At 51.0% G+C, this 19,304-nt stretch overlaps 1 protein-coding gene across 6 annotated transcripts in view; it reads right to left on the bottom strand.

The window, feature by feature from the left end:
* The window catches only part of MICAL2 (microtubule associated monooxygenase, calponin and LIM domain containing 2), a 222,237-nt gene that overhangs the window by 95,205 nt on the left and 107,728 nt on the right, over positions 1-19,304 (bottom strand). For 3 of the 6 annotated variants that reach the window (XM_047823888.1, XM_047823889.1, XM_047823890.1), the window contains exons 16-17: positions 11,148-11,216; positions 7,599-7,748 (exon numbers count right to left, since the gene is read on the bottom strand). In XM_047823888.1, coding sequence (XP_047679844.1) covers positions 7,599-7,748; positions 11,148-11,216 — 219 coding nt within the window. Of the gene's footprint in view, positions 1-2,920; positions 3,047-4,261; positions 4,364-4,592; positions 4,812-6,065; positions 6,189-7,598; positions 7,749-11,147; positions 11,217-19,304 lie in introns of those variants that run through there. The other 3 variants (XM_047823892.1, XM_047823891.1, XM_047823887.1) reach the window with 3 other exon arrangements.

Here is a 19,304-nt window from a genome sequence, read left to right as displayed (position 1 = left end):
CACTCATTCCTAACTGCCTACAAGGGATTCACAGTGAAATCTGAAGGGTATTGTGAATGTTGAGTCCAAATTGGGTCCTTTGTACAAATGGAGAAACCAAGGCACAAAGAAGGTGAATGGCTTGCCCAATGTCCCAGGGTGGCCCTTTCTAAGAGCTCTCCACTCACTGCCAGCCACCCTATGACAGGCACATCAGCCTGTAATTAATAAGCTCAATTATACTACTGCCTGATGGTCAAGGCTGGCTAGAGAAATGGAATAAGAATAAGAAATAGGGGTGACTCTTCTACCACAACCTGGTAGAAACAAGGAACAGAGCTGTAGGGGGAGCAGAGGGCCTGAGATTGGCCATCCCAAAGCCCACTCTACTTGCAGTTCTCCATGCTCCATGTTGAGCTCTATGCGGTCACAGCCTCCGGGCTGGTGCCTCTGACAAGGACTCCATTCACACTGGGCTGGGGTCAGGAGGGCTGGGTACCAGTCGCCTCTCTGCACCTTTGTTTTCCTATCTGTGGCTCTACTCTCGCTCAGTTCTCTTTCCCAGGAAGAGCCCTCCTACCACTCCATTTTAAATTCCTACCCAACCCCAGCCTGCCAGGTCCCTGCTACCTGCTATAATTTTTCCATAGGATGTACTGTCTTGTCTTCTGATGTACTGCACAGTTTATTCACATATTATCATTGACCATTTATTTCCACCTACAAGGATATAAGCCTCACCGGGGAAGGAATGTAACTCCATTGATACCTATCCCAAGAGCCTGAAGTGCCTAACACTGGGCTGTCTGTTGTTTAATAGATGTTTGTTGAATGGCTGAATGTTCACTAACTGCCTTGCTTCATGGGTGACATTGGTTTAAAGCTCCTTGAAGAGCCCAATGGAGAAGCAGCCGAGGGCTCCAGTGGAGCATGATGAAGATGTGACGGGGAACGTGCCTATTGACGTTGACAGACGTGACAGAAGTGCCTCTGTCAGACCCTGGTGGCCTCGCCAGCACTTAGAGATCAAACACCTACTAGAAATCAAGTCAGGGAACTTGGGAAGGGTGGTAGCTTTTCTTGTTCCAGCTCTGCCCTCAGGCCAGGCCACCATGAGCATGAAAGAAAAGCAGAGACAAGAAGGGATCTTGACCAGGGGTAACTGAAGAGGGGCTGAGCAGGAGAGAAGCACGGTGTGGGCCTGGCTGCCCAGCCAGGAGCACCAGCCACTGCCTGCTTGTGCCCAGGCAACCTCACCCCTTCTCGTCCTGTCATGGCTGCCACAGCAGCAAGTACCGTCCCCACCAGGGAAGGCTCCTCTCCCGAGCTGGGCAAAATGGCTGCTCCGCAGCCTTGGTGATGGTGATGACAAAACTGCCAGTCTCCACCCAGAGAGCTCACTATCACATGAGCCAGGAACCACTCTCTTGTTGATGAGAAAATACGGAAGCCCAGGTAGGTCAGGAGACTTAAGGCCAAACAGCCGACCAATGGCTGACCTGGAGCAAGACGCTAGGCGTCTTGGCTATGGCTATCTTCCGTGGAGCTGGAGGTGTTTGTGTTTCTCCATGTCACCTCTTGCTGCCCTTCCAGGGGGTCATTCACACCCACGACTGGGACTGTGGAGGAGTGGGGGGCTGATAATATTCCTTGCTCCTTTCTTAGTGACGTTCCCTGTACTCTTCTCCCCACAGCAGTGGGAAGTCACTGGGGGTGGGACTCCCAACTACAAACCAAGAGACAGCTCCTCTTGTACACTCAGGTAACATCAGGTGTTTGAGCTTTAGCCTAAAGCATGGGAGCAAAAGAGCAGTAACTGTGATGGGGGACATTCAGCCTTGCACGCCCAGACGAGCCTGGGGAGCTAGATGGACCAGATGTGTTCAGAGGAGCACAGTTTGCAAGGAAGGGACCAAGCCTCCTTCATGAGCAACAGCTAGACAAAGTGGGCTTCACATCCATTTTCAGGCTCATCTACTCTAGGGGCCAAGCTTCCCAGAGACCAGCCCTCTCCCACCCCCACCTGGCAGTGTTCTCAGCATACTCAGTGACAGGAGGACAAGAGGGAAGCCAGAAATTCCTCCACAACCACAATCTAAAAATTGTTCACGGGCGCATTTCATTATCTACCTAAAGTTTGCTCCCTACCCCCGCTCCAAGCCGACCTCTGCACTGCTACCTGAGTCAGCCTTCTAGAACACAGAGCAGTGGCTTCTGTGGCTATGAGAGGATGGAATGAAACCCCTTAATACCAAGAGTAGACTGACTCTCACCCTCATCCTCCACACTCCCATAAATACTTTTATTCCCAAAGCAAGTTACACCAGAATTCTCTTTCCATTCACGCAAGCCCTGCCTGCCTTCCTCTGCACATGCTAGACCTTTCTGAAATGCCCTTCCCTTTCTGTGTAACCTTCGACACTTGTTTCCCATATTGCCTACTCTGTGAATCCTTTCCAGACTTCTCCCCCTCCCTGGGTTCCTATAAACTTGCCCTTTCTGTGCCTCGGAATTAATGGATAGTGTTGACAAGTAGTAGGTTCGCCATGTGAAGCTGCCATTTTGCTAGGTCAAAAACAACCAAATACTGGCCATCTCCTATGTAAAATGTTACTCATTTCTATGCTGCTGTGCTGTTCATCATCAAAACTGGAGTAAAAGGACCGTGCCGCCCTCCCCCTGTTTCGGCATCCGGCACACGGTGGCATATGGTGGGTGCCAAGATGCACAGCACTGTTCGGCCAGTTTTTGTGTGCTGCCTGTTCTGCTTTGGGGCTTGCTTCAACACAAAAACAAATGAATCTGGGACTGCTGTAAAGCATCTTACAAATCCTCATCGCCTCCAAAGCAAGCTCCTGGCATTTGTCTGCACAGGGTGGGCAGAGGAGAAGATCTCAGAACATGCAGAGGGTGGGGGAAGCTAATGGTACGGGACGACTACCTTTCTGGCAGGAGAAACAGAGTCAACAGTCGATGGAGAAGAAGTAGCAGCAGGATCAGGAGATGGAAGGCAGGAGGGAGAAGCTGGAGTGTGCTCGGGAGACAGATCTTTAGAAAGTAGTTTATTCTGCACAGAACAGAAACAGAGGAAGCTGTGATTATCCCTGGGGCGTGCACCGTGATGCTCGCCTCCACAGTGAAGCCCCATGCCTATGCACTCAAGGATGGGAAAAGAAATCCAGGCCTGGGTCTCAGGACAAAAAAGAAGCCTCAGTCTTTGGAGCCCAGCAGGACCGCCTGGCTCCCGGGTACACGGCATTCTGCTACAACTATTCCGGCTCCTTCATCACATCAAAAGAGCTGCAGCTGCTCCATCCTAGTCCTGCGTCCATCTGCCGCAGATACCAGCGCTAACACCTGACGCTCTCACTCTGGAGTTTGGGGTCACGTAGCAGCTGCAAACTTAGGAAAGGAGAACCCTGGGCTACTGTGGAGGATGGCCCCTGGGCCCCAGAAGTGAACTAGATGCAAAGCATCCCTCCGCTGTCAGTGACTCTGCCAAGAAGCAGAGGACACAGGTCTGGAGGAGATGGAGCGAAAGCAGCAGAGGGGTTATGTCCTAGGAACCAGGCTGCCTGCGAGCGGGGGGCAGGGGGGGGTGCCTTTCGCACACATCCACTGTGGGGACCTCACTATCAGCTCTTCCCGCTCCTCGCCAGCCCTCGCTCTTCTCTTTAGTGAGTTTCGAAAGGAGTACCTGGCCTGCAAGGGGGCTGCGCTTCCCATTCTCAGGCAAAGCCATTCTTCTTGGCTGATGCCGCCTTTTGGGAAAGCAGAGCACAGGTTACAGCCTGTGCTTGGCCCCATCACTCAGGATCTCCCCGGTCGGGGCCATGGGAAGATTCCCCCATCATGCCTCCCAACATCATGAGCAACTTGTCCTTCACGGTCAAGTCACTGTGATGTGATTCCTGACAGTCCAGCTCTCCTTCTCTGTGTTGACTCTCAGGACGCTCAGAGCCTACTCGGACCCCTCTAGGATCTAAAAGCATTCGGTTCTGCTTCCTTTGACCTGAGCCCACTTTACTACCTCGCTTTTCCCTTTGTCATGATTTATCTACATATTTTTGCATCTTCTCATGTGGGTCTTTTTTAGACGCCGGTCCAAGTTCTTGCAAAGTCAATAGCTCCTCATGCTGTGGAAGGAGGAGGGGGAGGGTCTGAAGCTGCACAGACGGAGTCGTGGTCACTTTGCTGGATGTCCAACATGTGGTCACTTTGCTAGATGCCCAACATGTGGATCCCTGGGCGGGGGAGGGGGCTCTGAAAGCCCCTTGTTTACCTGTGGGAAATCCCCATGTCCAAACATGGAGGCGAGGTGAGCTGCCTTCTCCTTAATGTTCTTTTTGTGAAATTCCCTGTTGGCCAAGTTCTGAGCCCTCTTCTGCAGGCCAGGTGAGAAAGAGGAAAGAAAAAGAGACAGTGACAGAGACCATGAGGGTCAGGAGAGAGGTTGGGGGTTTGGGGGGAAGGGGCAGGCTTGTCTCGGTGGGACGGAGGGGACAGGGAGTGAAGAGGAAGAGGAGGAACCCACTGTGGGCAGGGGGAGGAGGGGAGGGAAGGAAGGCACCCCCAAACACAGGCAGAGGAGGGGCACGGAGCAAGGCTTTCACCTGGAGAATCCTGTCCTCCACTTGCTGCAGCCGCCGCAGCACCCCGGAAAGGGCCAGCGCTCCCTGGCAGGCAGGGGGCAGAGCAGGAGAGCTTCCTGGCCCACCCAGCTGCAGGTCAGACTTGGCTCTGGCTCTCCAGGGTCTGCTCGGGCACTCGCAATCAGCAGACACTTGCTTTAGCTCTCGGAGCACGTGCCCCGTCACAACCACCGAGGGGAACTGGGAGAGAAGGAAAATCAAGCTTCCTTCCCGACTGTGGCCCATTCACACCCAACCCACCATAAGCCATCCCCAAGCTGACCAGGGGCAGAGGGCACGGCAGGTGCTGCCGTCAGTCAGATTCCCCGCTAACCCGGGGTCCCGACTCTCCACCGTCCGACATCCTTAGTAACGATACACAGTCTCCGGCCTCCCCCCAAACTCACTGGATCAAGACCTGTACGAGGCTGGTCTCAGTCCCAGCTGTACCCTGAGGTCACCTCGGGCACTTAGAAAAAGTAACCCAAGTTTGGCCCCACCCCCCGGGGGTCTGGTTTAATTGGTCTGGGGTGGGTTCCAGATATTTCTGAAAAACTCTCTAGGGGCGCCTGGGTGGCTCAGTCGGTTGAGCGTCCAACTTCGGCTCAGGTCATGATCTCACGGTCCTTAAGTTCGAGCCCCGCGTCGGGCTCTGTGCTGACAGCTCAGAGCCTGGAGCCTGCTTCGGATTCTGTGTCTCCCTCTCTGTCTGATCCTCCCCTGCTCGCTCTCTCTCAAAAATTGGTAAACACTAAATTACGAAAAAGAAAGCTCTCTAGGTGATTGTGACGCTCACAGACAGAAAGCCGCTGGAATACACCCACACGGGCCTCGCTCGGCCTCCACCACCTGGAGCGACACAAAACTCCTGGTGCTGACGAGCCGCTTCTGAGTACTGTGGTCACAACAGTGTTTCTGTTCCAATTCCAAACCCAGAGATGCTAGCTGGAAAAAGCCTCAGCCCGCGGCTGCCAGTTGCCTCCCCGGCCCCGGCTGGTCCTGGTCTGCTCGGGCACCGGGAGAGGCCTTCGCCACATCCCAGCCTCACCCCTCCAATGGTGTGCAGCCAACCGGTCACCTGAGCTCGGCCCAACACCACTGCCGCTTATCCATCCGTTTCGAAATCTGCCTATTCAAGTGGTCTGCAAATAAAGCTACGTATCCCGGAGCTTCGCACAAAATCCCCCACGCGGTACAGCCGGTTCTCGCCCGAGCAGATGCAGCATCGAGGGCGTAGTCGTTGGGCAGATGTTACTCCTGACTGGCAGGTATTTCCAGATGCTGCATGCCTGGTTAGTCTTACCTATAAGGGCGGTCACCCCAAGTTGTGTCTGCCTTCCCAGAGATTCTACAGTCAGCCCTACATGGGCTGCACAGCCAGCCACTGACCCCGCCCCTCGGGGTGAAAGTCCCCTCTGACTTCAGCACGACAGCGTCCACTGGAAGGAGCCCTACCTGCCTTTTCAGAGGAGGTGATGGGCCGGGTGTGGGCTCCTCCGGCCGGGGGCAGCGAGAGTTAACAGGTGGGTCAGAGGAAGAGCGCAGGACAGGCTTACCTATCCCTGAGATGCGGCATTCCTGGGAGGAGGAAGGGAAGTCCAAAAAAGCAGCCACGGGAAACATGAAGGAAAAGGTGAGTCAGACTGAGAACTTGGAGGGAGGAGAAGAGAGGTGGGCAGAGACAGCACCCCTGCAAGCTGGGCCTTACTGGGAAACCTGAACCCTGGCTCTCTGTCCATGCGAACAACAAGTCCTGGAGTCCCCTTCTCTTGGACAACGTGTAAATCCCAGGGAGGCCTTGCTCTTGGCTTAGACCCGGGGCACTGGGCCTGTGCCGCCAGGCCATGCCAAGCCAGGGTGGCCAGCCCTCGAGTCCTCCTGGAACTGGCAAAGCTCCTGGAACACTAGATGCTACATTCCTTCTGATGGAAGAGAACCCTCAATGACACTTGGGGACTTCTAGGGGCAAAGCCTCCAGAAGGGGCAATTGAGAGAAAAAAAAAAAATTCAGAGAATTGTACGTCTCGGGAAAACGGCCCCCTTATAGCAACAAAACTTGGCTCCCTCCCTGGGGAAGGTCGGTTTGTCCCGGAGGGGGCGTGGTCCACCATCAAGGCCAGACAGACATTTATGATTGCCTGTAAACCCAATCAACCAGGTGTTTTCTAAAAGAGAACCAACCCCCTCATCCCAAGCTCTTGTAATTTGACGGCTGCATCCCAAAGGAGTTCAGGGGAGCAAAATGAACCTCATGAAGCTCAGACCCTAGAGTCAGAGTCTGGAGAGCAGTCAGCGCAGTGTGTAGCCTGGCCCACGGCATTCTGCCTCTTTCAGCCTCACAGCCACCCCTGCTCAGACACAATGGCCCTGCTAGCCTGACCTCAGTGAACACGGGAGAGGGGATGCCAGAGAACCCTTGGGGAGGGCTGGTCCCCCGGAGCTTAGACCCGTGACTCAGTTTCCCCTGGTTTGCACATGTCTTCTCACTCTGGCCTTAGGCTCCTCTGCAGCCGGCATCTCAAAGATGGCTGCAGACCAAGTCATGGTTACAAGGTGGAACCAAATTCTGGATTTCTCCTCCAGTGCAGAAGAGGCATCAGCAAACTATGGGCCCCGGGCCAAATCTGGCCTGCCGCCCGCTTTTGTAAATTCAGGTTTGTTTGCACACAGCCACGCACATTTGTTTAGGTATTGCCCCTGGCTGCTGTCATGCTACAAGGACAGAAATGAACCGTTGTGAGAGAGATAGCATGGTTCCCGAAGCCTAAAACATTTGCTAGAGCCTAAACTTGCTATCTGGTTCTTCTTGGAAAAGTGTGCCGACTTCTGATCTAGAAGGAGCGCCAGTCTCACCCGAGCCAGGCCTGGCTGGCCTACCTGAAAATCCACCACTAGCCTCAACTGGCTTCTGCTTCTGGTTTCTGCTGGCTTCTCAGCAGGTTCTGGTCACCAGGAAGGCAGGTCCAGCGAGCATCTGACAGGACTCACCTGCTTCACGAGCGAGGGGTTCCGAGAGTTCTCCTCAAACTTGGCCAGCAGCTGACTTGCCATGGACTTGACTTTGTTCTGATTTCCACCTTCTTTATTGCTGCCGCACTCTTGACTGGAGCGCAGGCTCCGGCTGGAAAAGGCTGAAGGCTGCAAAGGCCAAATTGAGTACATTGGTTGTTGGATCCTGGCACCCAGATATCAGGAAGGGGCCTGGGGACTCAAGACGGGGGACTAGTTTCCTGAAGAAGGACACCATGGTCCGAGGAAGTGAAGCAGAAGCAGGAGGTGATGCCCATTGAGACAATGCTCATATCTTCCCAAAGGACAGGCACACCCACCTGGGAGCCAGACAGGGTTTGAAAATGGACTCACTTCCTAGCCCCGTGACCTTGGCAATTTACTTAACTTCTCTGAAGTGTCCTCATCTGTAAAATGGGAGCATAACCCACTTCCTCTGGTTGTTGGAAAACTCCAATACAATAAGGAAGTGACAAGCAGAACAGTTTTCCAAATACACCATGTGGCATCAGAGGTGAAGGGTCGGGGGAGTGGGGGTGAGGAAGCAAGAGGCAGTATCAGTCAGGCAAGGCATGGGCCTTGGGCTTCTTTCTCCTCTCTCCTCTGCACCCCAATCCCAACTTCAACCAGCCCTTCTCTGTTGTTGCTATCTTTAAAAAAATACCTTTTAATCTGGAAGTCATTTTATTTTTTTAAGTTTATTTACTTATTTTGAGAGAGAGAGCAGGGGAGTGGTGGAGAGGAGAAAGAAAATCCCACGCAGGCTCTGCACTGACCTCACGGAACCCAATGCGGGCCTCGATCCCATGAATGCTGAGATCATGGCCTGAGAGCCGAAACCAAGGGTCAGACACATAACTGACTGAGCCACCTAGGCGCCCCTAGAATAATTTTAGATTTACAGAAAAGCTACAAAGATAGCACAGGTAGTTCCTATATACCCTCACCCAGATGCTTCTAATGTTAGCATCTGGAATAAGGCATACTACCAATCCCAAAACTTAGAAATTAACCCGGCACAATTCTATTAGGTAAGCTAGAGACTTGATTCAGACTACTCTAGTTTGCCACCAATGTCCGTGAGGTTCTAGGGTACCAGTCAAGGTCCCACATGGCATGTGGTTTATCACGTCTCCTCAATCACCCTCATCTGTAAGAGTTTCTCCATCTTTCTTTGTCTTTCATGACCTTGACAGTCTTGAAGGAGACCGATCAGCTATTTTGTACAGGGTACCCCAAGCTGGGTTGGTCTGCATGTCTCCTCATGATCAGAGTAAGGTCGTGGGTTTTGGAGAAGATGCCACAAAGTTCAGAAGTGTCCTTCTTGCTTTATATCAGGGTAGGTGCTATCAGTGTGACCATTACTTGGTTATGCTGTTTTATCAAAAGGTATTCCATGTAAGACTTCTTCGGCTCATCCGCTAAACACTAGAACCTGGAAAATAACTGGTGTTCATGGAAAGTCCTGTCTCCTTACCACAAGATCTGCTCCCATAGGCCTCAGAAGTAAATACCATCATATCTGGTGGGCAGTCTGCTTTCCCAAGGGGGCAATGAACCTCCTTCAAAGGAACAGATGTTCTCAAGATGACTAAGAAATGTTCATTTAGCAGAAAGTCATGGGAAGAAGCAAGCTAAGGTCTAATGATTTTTTTTTCTTCTGAAGAGTCCCTAAGAGCCCCAGGGGAAACCTTGTATGCATATAGCCACTCTGAAGTGTTAGACAAACACAGAGTCACTCCGACTTCAAAGTACGGAATGTAACTGTGCATATCAATACAGGCTTGAGAAGAAGAGGGTAGGTTTACTGGAGTGGTCACTGTTTGCACAAAGCCAAAGTGGGCCAAGACACTGGGTCACAGACTGGCGCTTCTCAGAGGTTAATGCGCATAGGAATCACCGGCAGCTCTCTTTCAGATGCAGATTCAGATTCGGGGGCGTCTGGGGGAAGGGACACTGCATTCTTAACCAGCTGCTAGGTGATCCTGCTGCTGTTGGCTCCTGGCCTACATTTTGAGCAGCGAGTATTTGGAAAGAATTATTCCTTAGTTAAATCTGACTTTAGCAAAATGGCTGGCTCCGATCACAGTCCAGCAACATCTCAGATGGGGCAGGAGTAACCAGATTTCTTCCCACACTCTGACTCCTGTGTTGCCATCGACAGAAAGAGCACAAACACTCCCTCAAATGAGCCGCGGATGAAAGGCAGGAGCAGACCTCCACGTGAGACACGCATCCCAGGCAAGCCTCTAAGGAGGAGGGAGGGGCAGATCACAGGCACTGTAAGTGAGAGTCAACACCCCATACTGGGGAAAGTGGGAGGTCTCTCCTACCCTGTCCCTCAGCCTCTGCTTCCTCTGCTCAACCACCTCCCTATTCACTGGCTTCTTGCGCACACAGGAGCCAAGAGACAGAGAAACAAACTCTCTTGAAGGGATCAAAGAAGTTCTAGAAACGGTTTGGAAAAGGGTGATGTGAACTCTTTGGATAAAATGTATTTGTACACATTTTAAGACATGAGCTGAACTCCAGGCTTCCTTGAACTGAGCTCATCTTTGCCCCTTCCAGAAAATGCAATGAACAATAGGCAATTCCCCCAACCCCCCAGGTTGGGCCTTGTAGCTCTATTTGTTATAAAGGTCACTGTGTTGAGAACCAGTGTCTGGATCCCGGTCGAGGCTTCCACATGAAGCAAGTCACAGACGTGAACAACAGTGTCCTAAAAATATACAGCAATAATGCACCTTCATCCACATAAGGTAAAGTCTTTTCTAAGTCCTGTAACTCAGGTATAAATGTATTATACAAACTGTCCCGCATGCCTTTGGGGCCTAATTATGACATCCGCCTGTAGGCTAGCTAAAGCCGGCATCCTACAGTTCACTGACAACATCTATGCTTGTTTTTGTGGGGTTAGGACAGCTTTTTCAGATGGTATGAGTACCTCCGGTCTCTTTAAAGAGCCTCCTGGGGAAGCAGGAACGGATACTCTCTTTTTGGCCAGATCGATTTTTCAGCAGGAGGCAGACCGGTGCTTGGTTTGGACAAAGTAGCTTGTAATTTTCCACTTTGACCAGAAGGTGGCACTTGTGGGCCCTGGGACATCTGCCTTAAGGACTAGAAATGCGTAAAACAAAAGGTAGAAACAATGACTGGGAGACAAGAGGGGCTGCTGGTGCCCTGTTCCTACTTGCTGTTAATAGCGATGATATATTGATTAACACAGGTGCCAGATATCATGCTCGGCATATTATATACACCCTCTTACTTAATCTTTAAAAATCCTGCAAATTTCCATACATTTCAAATCTATTGCCTGCATTTCACAGACGTGAACCACAGCCGGAGAGGCTCTGTTTCTCCAGGTTACACACCTCGTAAGTAGTGGAGGGAGGACCAGAACCCGATGGTTTTTCCATCAAGCCAAGCTTAGAACCAAGTGGTTCACGAGAGAGGAAAGAAGGAAGGGCCAGCGCTGTGGCCACTGGCCGTCAGGCAACCAGCCTTTGCTTAAACTGACACACGAACCTCATCCAGGTTGTTGAAGCCTCTCCGCCTCCGTTTGTTCATGTCGCTCTCTTCAGTTTGGACGTCCACCTGCAGCGGCCAAGAAAGCATGGTGAGTTCAGGGCCATCGAAGTCTGCACTGTTCCACTAACAGCCCCAACGCCACGGAGCTGGCCCTGAGCTGTTGCCCGCGAACAGTCGCCAGCCCAGGAGACAAACAGACATAAATTACCCTGCGCTGTAACACACACTATCACAGAGTTCCCTTCAGACACACAGGAGGGAGCCTTCCTGAACCTAGAGGGGGCTCTGTCGGCAGGGGTGGGAATCACATGGCAAAAGATCATTCTGAAACCTCCCAAAGCACAAAGAATCTCTGTTCTGGAGGCAAGGCGGGGACTGTCTCTGTTGTCAGAGTGACCCTGGGCTCAGAGCAGTCCCCAGCCAGGTCTGCTAATGCCTGTCCACATGTTCCAACATGGAGACCACCTCCCACAAGCAGTGGTACTGCCCACCTCACAGGTGGGGATTCCCAGGGCTCCGATCAGCCATCCAGGGATTTGATGGCAAATTAATCCACCGTTCAGTCGCCATTGCAAATACCAATAAATGGTATTCTATCAACTTCAAAATAGCATCAGGTATGGTCTGAAAACTGTGGTGACCATACAGCCCTATTTGCCCAGGACAGTTTCGATGTATCGTTTTCCCCAGCTGAATTATGCAGTGTTCCCTTTCCCTCTCAAAAGTACCCTGGTTAGACAGTAAATCACATGGCTGCCCTACCAATAAGCCCTGACAGCCTCCTTTCTGCTGCCTGAACCTGAACATTTAAATCTGGGAACCCCCCTCTATACACGCCCATTGCAGTAACCCTGCAAGGGCCACCAAAGGCCACACTCACGGTCAGCCTCCTGACCTCGAGGGAATGGGCGGGACTGCACCGATGGAGCTGAGTCTGGGGGTTGGGCTGGATTGAGTGCCTTCACTGCACCCTGCCAGCTAAGTCTATCCTGACCCTGGGGTTACACCGCTCTCCCTCCCCATGCCCAGCATGTTAGCCATAAGCATCTTTGCAGCAGACGTCCTTGCTTCAAGCACTTTTGCCACGAGCATTTTTACCATGCAACTAATTGGATATAAAGCAATGTTGCTGTAACAGATTTACAAAAATAACCGGGGGACAGTTTGGTTTCACCAACTGATTGACAGCTTGGTTTCATTTATCCATGGGCACAGTGCTCCCATTTTCACATTCTACAAATCTTAGCCCTGGCAATGGTCTCTGCAGCCGTGCAGAGTTTTGAACCCACATTTCCCACAGAGCTTTGGGATGTCTATCAATGGACGTGTGACAATATGCCAAGAGTAAATAGCAGGGTGCTTGCAAAGCAACATAAAGCGAGTAGGTTTCCTAGGATTTGGAAATGGATACCTCTCTCACTAAAGGAAGAACGTTTAGCGAAAAAAGAAAACATGCCATGTCCAACAAGGAGACCAATCAGTAAGCAAAAAATATGTAACAGGATGAACCAAAGACTGAAGACCAGTGTTTAAGTCCAGTCCACAAAATGAAACCAGTTATTTGCACAAGGTCGCGATGAATCTACACCATGCTAGCTACATACTCTGAACGTATCCAAACGTTTTGTATTTCACAATAAAGCTTTTGAATTTGGTTATTTGTTTTTCATGTTTCATTATGTCCTTTTCAATGAATGCCCATCTTTTATTTTTTGTGCTTTTCTCTTTTAGAGTAAAATTGCCTCTTGACGCTTATGGTGAGACTGCCCGGAATCCTGCCATCAGTCTCTAGCTGGGGCCTTCTCCAAATGGCCGGGCCCCCGAGGGCCATGGATGTTCCCTTCCCTGGGAAGCCTCCACCCTCAGACAGGCTTTCAATAGCATGCCAGCTGAAATCCCAGGCTTTCTTCCACTTGGGATGCAGTGGGAGGGCTGCTGGCCACTCTCTCCCTCAAACCCAGGAGTACAGCCCCTTCACCCCATGCTTGTGCTGCACCAGGAACTCCTGGACCCCCCAGTACACACACTGCTGTGTACCCACTTGCTCCCAGCAGAAGCACCTGCTTCCCCTGCTTTTATACTCCCGTCTCCTCTGTTCCCTTTCCACATTCACCAGCACCTTTAATATTTTGAAAGATAAGATCAACCACTGTTTAGTCATTGATATTTGTTCAGAAATCTGACGCTTCCCTTGTTCAGACAGTACAAAAGAGCAGATCTGAGGGCCCTGCCTTCCCTTCAACATTTCCTTCAGCTTTTAATAAATCATTATTCTGTGAATGGAAATGGTTTCAACCCAAACGCTTGGGCAAACACCAAGAGAAACAGATGACCTTATTCGCAACAATGTTGGGTCTTAGAGGCGCAGGCTGTCTGGGCCCCCGGCTCTAGTGCCTATGAATGGTTTGCTGGGGGAGACCAGAGCGCAAGAAAGTACAGGATGTCCTATCCAACAAGAACTCTCCATGCATAATCTCAGGGTTTTCTGTTGCGTTTTTTTTGTTTTGTTTTGTTTTGTGTTGCTTCCACCTTAAATAAAGACTTGGCTTTTCCCTCAAAGAGCAACACATCTTACTCTCGTTTGACAGCTTAGGGCTTGACTGTTCCAACATCAGAGCCTGTAGAGATCCAAACCCAGTATGTTAGCCACAGGCTCACAAAAAGCACTTCTAGGACGGAATGTGCCCAGTAGCACCACCTAAGACGACCGCAAATCCTTTGGGGGAAATAAAGGAAGTGGATGGGGTAACCTCCACTCCTCTGATTCAGCCTGAGCTATGGGACAATAACATTCGGTCTATATGGAAAGGTTACCTACATACATACCCGAACGGTCTCTACTCTTACTTATGAATTGATCTTGGAAGCACTGATTCTCAACTAAAGAGCTAGGTTAAGACAGAAAGGCAGAAAAAAACTCAAACTTAGGGATTTACCTAAATTTTTCTTATCTCTTTATCTCTATCTGGAAGCCAACGTTGCATTACTACCCCATCTCCTTGGACTCTATTTTGCTCTACGAAGAATGCAGTACAAGAAGGGAAAAAAAGTATTTATTGTGCCCAGTGAGAGACAGCGTGAGAATACACGAATAGTTCACTTTCTTTTGCTTTTTTTTGCCTTTCCCCCAAGAACACATTTCTTTTTAAAAAAATTTTTTTAACATTTATTTATTTTTGGGACAGAGAGAGACAGAGCATGAACGGGGGAGGGGCAGAGAGAGAGGGAGACACAGAATCGGAAGCAGGCTCCAGGCTCTGAGCCATCAGCCCAGAGCCTGACGCGGGGCTCGAACTCACGGACCGCGAGATCGTGACCTGAGCTGAAGTCGGACGCTTAACCGACTGAGCCACCCAGGCGCCCCAAGAACACATTTCTTATGATGATTTCCTAAAGATTTGAAAAAGTCCATATACTACGGGGCATTTAAAATAATTGGTGTCTCCATTTAAACAAATAATCAGACATATACCTGCTAAACATTATTTGATCAGTGCAAGATAATCATGTTCCCATAAAGCCCAACTTCACGTGATGTTAGTTCAAAGGAAACCGCCTTTATATTTAGCTAGCTAGTGTAGGCTGACCCTGGAGAGATTTAGATCTGGGGCACAAGAAGAGAGACTAGCCATTGCAGGCAATGCCCAGATGTGTAGAGGCAGCCATGATATTTAGAAAGATGGCCAGTGACACTGGCAAGGGAGCTCTTCTCTTCTTCAGTAACAGTCATGACTTACTTCCCAGCTGTGTGACCTTAGGAAAATCACCTAACGTCTCTGACATCAGCTTCTTCATCTCTTATTTCCTCACCTAGATGTACTATCTAGCTCATAAGTTGTTGTAAGGATTAATGAAGTCATGTACACACAGCACTTATCAGGTTGGCTATGGAAGTGTGGCACACTGTTAATTAGGATCGTGCTAGTTAAGAGACTTAGAAAATCTGAATTCTAGTTCTGACCTTGACTTTCACCACCACTATGGGACATCGCAGTTTAATCCCCCCACATGCAAGACTGTCCTTCTCTAAAGCTGGGAGGAGAAGACATGCCCCACCTTCCTCAAAAGGTAACACAAGGAGCAAACGAGATACGCATGAAACTGCTTCATACACTGTAAGGTGCGGCATCGATCACGGCTGCGATGCAGAACCAAGCGTTCAGCCCAACTAGTTTGCCTCATCTCAGAAAACAGGCGCCTCCGTTTACTCACAACTCCTCAGGGACAGGAGCTACCATTTGTGGAGCCCTTCTCACACGGCAGGCAGAGTGGAGGCTCTCACCTGCACTGGTTCGTACTGTCTTTGCACTGGAGCAGTGCCGTGTTGAGGTTGGTGCCATCATTTTGCAGACAAGCAAAGGGAGGTTCAAACGTGTGCCAAATCCCCAGCAGGCCTAAATATGGTTTTGTCTGCCTGGCTTCAAACGTATTCCCATTCTGTAGGTTAGCTCAGAATCCCCGGCTGTGTTGCACAGAGAACAGGAGAGAGATCAGCCTTCAAACCGCAGGTGCCACAGCGGCAGCTCGAAGGCCTGGTGCTTGCTCGGCCGGGCAGCATCTGCACCCGGTGCTCTCGACCCTCCCCAGCTTTCTTCACATCTCTGAATTGAGAAGTACTAGAAAGCTGGTGGGGAGCCCTGGCTGCTGGGTGGAGGTTCTGTGAGAGCAGCTGGGGAAGGGGAGAGGAATTCAGACGGTGCCCCTGGAAGGTCAGCATCCTTGGGCAGCCTCCTTGCCTGTCTTGTTCTCTGCTCTACCCTCAGCGCCGACAGGAGAATGCCACATAATATAGATGCTCAGTAAATATGGATGGAAGAAAGACTTCCTTACCTAATGCCCCTGGCTCTTTGGAAAGTGTTTGTGTGGGAGGAGTGAGGAGAGGAGAGCTGGGCGGGCACCCTCACTGCTGAGACCAGACACCCACGCGAGCCATGCTCTGTGAACTCCACTCTCCCGGGATCAGTGCTGATGGAGACACCCGCCGCCTGGGTCACAGTCAGCCAGCTGAGCAGGATGAATACCCTGGGGCTGCCAACGTGGCTCCTGGGATGGGCTTGTCATGAATAAGGGACACATCTGTGTTGTGTTGTCCTCCAAGAAGTGGGCTCAGAATGGGGAAAGAAAGATCAGGTGCCCCGAGTGTGTCATAACATACTATATGCAGTGACTGGAGTGGCCATAAATGCAGGCATTACCCACAAGCAGTAGGTCTAGGAGCACATACCCAGGAGGACAGGGACCACGTATGTGTGTTCAGACGTCACTTGTGGTGCATAGTGACAGGAGCTCTGGAGTCCCCGGGAATTTTCCTATGCCACAGGACCAGAGGCAGATCTTCAGAAGCAGACTGAGAGCTTTTAAAGAGGAAAATATAATCCCCAAGCTCTTCTTCTTTCCCCAGGCATGGCCATTCAGTCTCCGGAGGTGATCGGTCAACCTCAGTCATTTACCACTCACCAGAGGGACGATCCTCCTGGCGGACTGAGGGGAAAGTTACATTCTCTAAAAGCAAACAAGGTCCTTGGAGGTGAAAAGTCTTTTATTTTGCCTGGAGTTGATCAGCTTGGTTGGGATTTGGATGCTATCAGGGTTAGGGATGAGACAACAATTTAACGCCAGCAGTGAAAACCAGGAGAGAGGGAGAGAAATTTTTAAGACTGGCTCCACAGAGAAAACCGGACCCTCTCCAGGTTAAGATGCTGCATCGTGAACAAATATGGGCTCCTCAATCCCCATATCAAGATGCTCCTCTGGGAAGTTAGTGAGGGCATCGGCAGGGCCAGGGAGGGATGGGGAAAGGGGGTGAGGATGAATACAGATGCCCCTATGTGTACAGATCCTGGCTGTGTGCTGTGGCGTAGTCATGCGGGCAAGGTCTAGCCTACACGCCTGGTCCATAGGGGCACCTGAGCTGGGGCGCTGAGGACTGTGTGTCTAACTGCACCGACACCATCTGGGTGTGACCATGGTGGAGCCTCTGGGTGTGTGCCGTTTTCAGAGTCTCCTGTGCAGACGTCCTCCGTGACCATCCTGTGGGAAGCTGGAGCGTACAGAGTACCCTGCTTGTGGGAAATGCCAAGGCCAAAGAGGATTGCAGGTAGGTTCCCCAAACCAAATAGTGTGCGGGTACAAGAAGACACATGGTCAGATGGGGAGGGGGTACCTTGTGTGTGGTCTGATCACTGCACTGGCACGGAGTGGTGGACCGTCTCTTAGTCAGTGATGACTAAGGCAGAATGTGATCCAGGGGCCTAACTCACCAGCCCACCCAGAGGAAGCATTCGATCTGAGGTACAAGAGGACAGATAATGCCCATGCTAAGCACTTACTTCAATGACCTACTCTTTCTACCTGTCCAAACAGCGTGGCAAATCCTAGACATAAATGGGGCAGGGGGAGGGACCGGACCCCTTGCAGGATGGGCAGTCCATTTAGCACACTTTGGGGTGACTGGACATGGTTCAAACTTAGCCGGGGCGGGGCCAGGCAGAGCCCACCTACTCCCCCTGCATTTTCTAGCAAAGCCAGCGAGAAGTAGGGTGAGGACCTAGCAGCCCTTGGAGGGCCTGGCTGGCCTTGCTGACCATTCCTACCACGTGACCCAGAGCTGGCCAGGCTGGTTCAATTCTGTCACTCTGTAAACAGAGGCGGGGTGAGTGATAGGTGTAAACACTCCTTTCCAGTTCCCCCTGCTGTTCCCAGTTGTGGGCTGAGTGGTGGGAGAAAGCTGGTGAATGGATAAAGGGGTTAAATATTTGCCTCTGTTTCCAGAAAGGCTGCATTGGCTTGCTTGGAATGGGGAAGCCCAAAGTGGGGATCCTTGGAGGAAAGCTAGCTGGGCTGGGGTGAAATAAGCCTATGACTGGGCTCCAGAAGGTGGCTTGCACTCAGTGGGACGTGCGGTAGGCCACGGTGCCTTCGCACAGAGCCTGTGCATGGGCGAGGCGTGGCCCCTTAGCTGTGATGTGCCGACCCACACACCTTCCTGCTCCAGCCCTCGCCTTGCTGGCCCGTTCTGTCCCGTAGACAGGGTGTGGCAGAACATTACGTGCCCACTCCTGGAGTTAGCTCAAAGGCTACGACGTTGCTGGGAGCCTAGACCTCAGTGGAAAAACTGACCACTGCTCACACAACTGAGGGAAAGAAAGGAGGCTACGTGGCCCCAGCCCCACCCTGGGTGGAGGGCTGGCAGGACTGGGCACGACTGACCACAAGTAGGAGACTGTCGGCAACCTACAGAGACTCAGACACACGCAAAGGCCCGCAGCACTCTCAGCTGTGCCGCCGCTCTGTGGAGGGAGGTGAGCTTTGTGTGAGTACTTGCCACCTGATATCTCTGGGCCTCTAATTTTTTTGATCTGTAAAATAAGCACGTTGAGCAAGATAACTTGTATCCTGTCTAGCATGGTGATGCCATCATTCAAATAAAATGACAATTTCTCATTAGGCTCCTAATTCCCAAACGGTGTACCAGGGCAGCCCGTGGCCCCATAGTATACTTGTAGAGGAGTCATAGGATACTTTAAATTTTCTAGGGAAACACGGTGAGGTCTGTTATACACCTGGCAAAATACCCCTACCAAGTTACTTGGACGTATACCTACTTAGCAAACAGAACTTATAGGGGTTTCTTTTGAGCCAGGGGCACTGTGATAAAAATTACTGAGGGACCGATGGTGCTGTAAGTCAGGAAAGTTTGGGAAGCTCTTTAGGCTCTGAGCTCCTCAAAGGCATACCTTCTTCACCTCTGTATACTTGCTACTTGTCAAAAAGAATTCAGCCCTAACGTTGGCCAACAGTAGGGCACAATAAACATTTGCGGAAGGGAGGGAGGGAGGGAGGGAGGAAAGAAGGAGGTGAAATTAACCGAACAGACTGTGTCAGTGTAGTATTCCCACACACCTCTGCCACTAACAGCCATTGTGATCCTGATCTAAACTGTTTCACAAGGGAGAAATCGTCTCCTCCCTCCCCCCTTAGCAGCCAGGGCTAATCTGATTTACTTTATTATTTTTTTTTCAAATTTTTATTTACATTCTAGTTAGTTAACATATAGCATAATATTGATTTACTTTAAAAAAATGTTCCAGCCACGTGAACTCTCAGCTCTCTGCCACACCCTTCCTAGAACCACTTTCAGGTCACTGAAGCCAG

The sequence above is a fragment of the Prionailurus viverrinus genome, chromosome D1 (assembly GCF_022837055.1).
Source record: "Prionailurus viverrinus isolate Anna chromosome D1, UM_Priviv_1.0, whole genome shotgun sequence".
NCBI lineage: Eukaryota > Metazoa > Chordata > Mammalia > Carnivora > Felidae > Prionailurus > Prionailurus viverrinus.
Note: the sequence above shows the minus strand (reverse complement) of the source record. Positions and strands in the feature narration are given on the sequence as shown.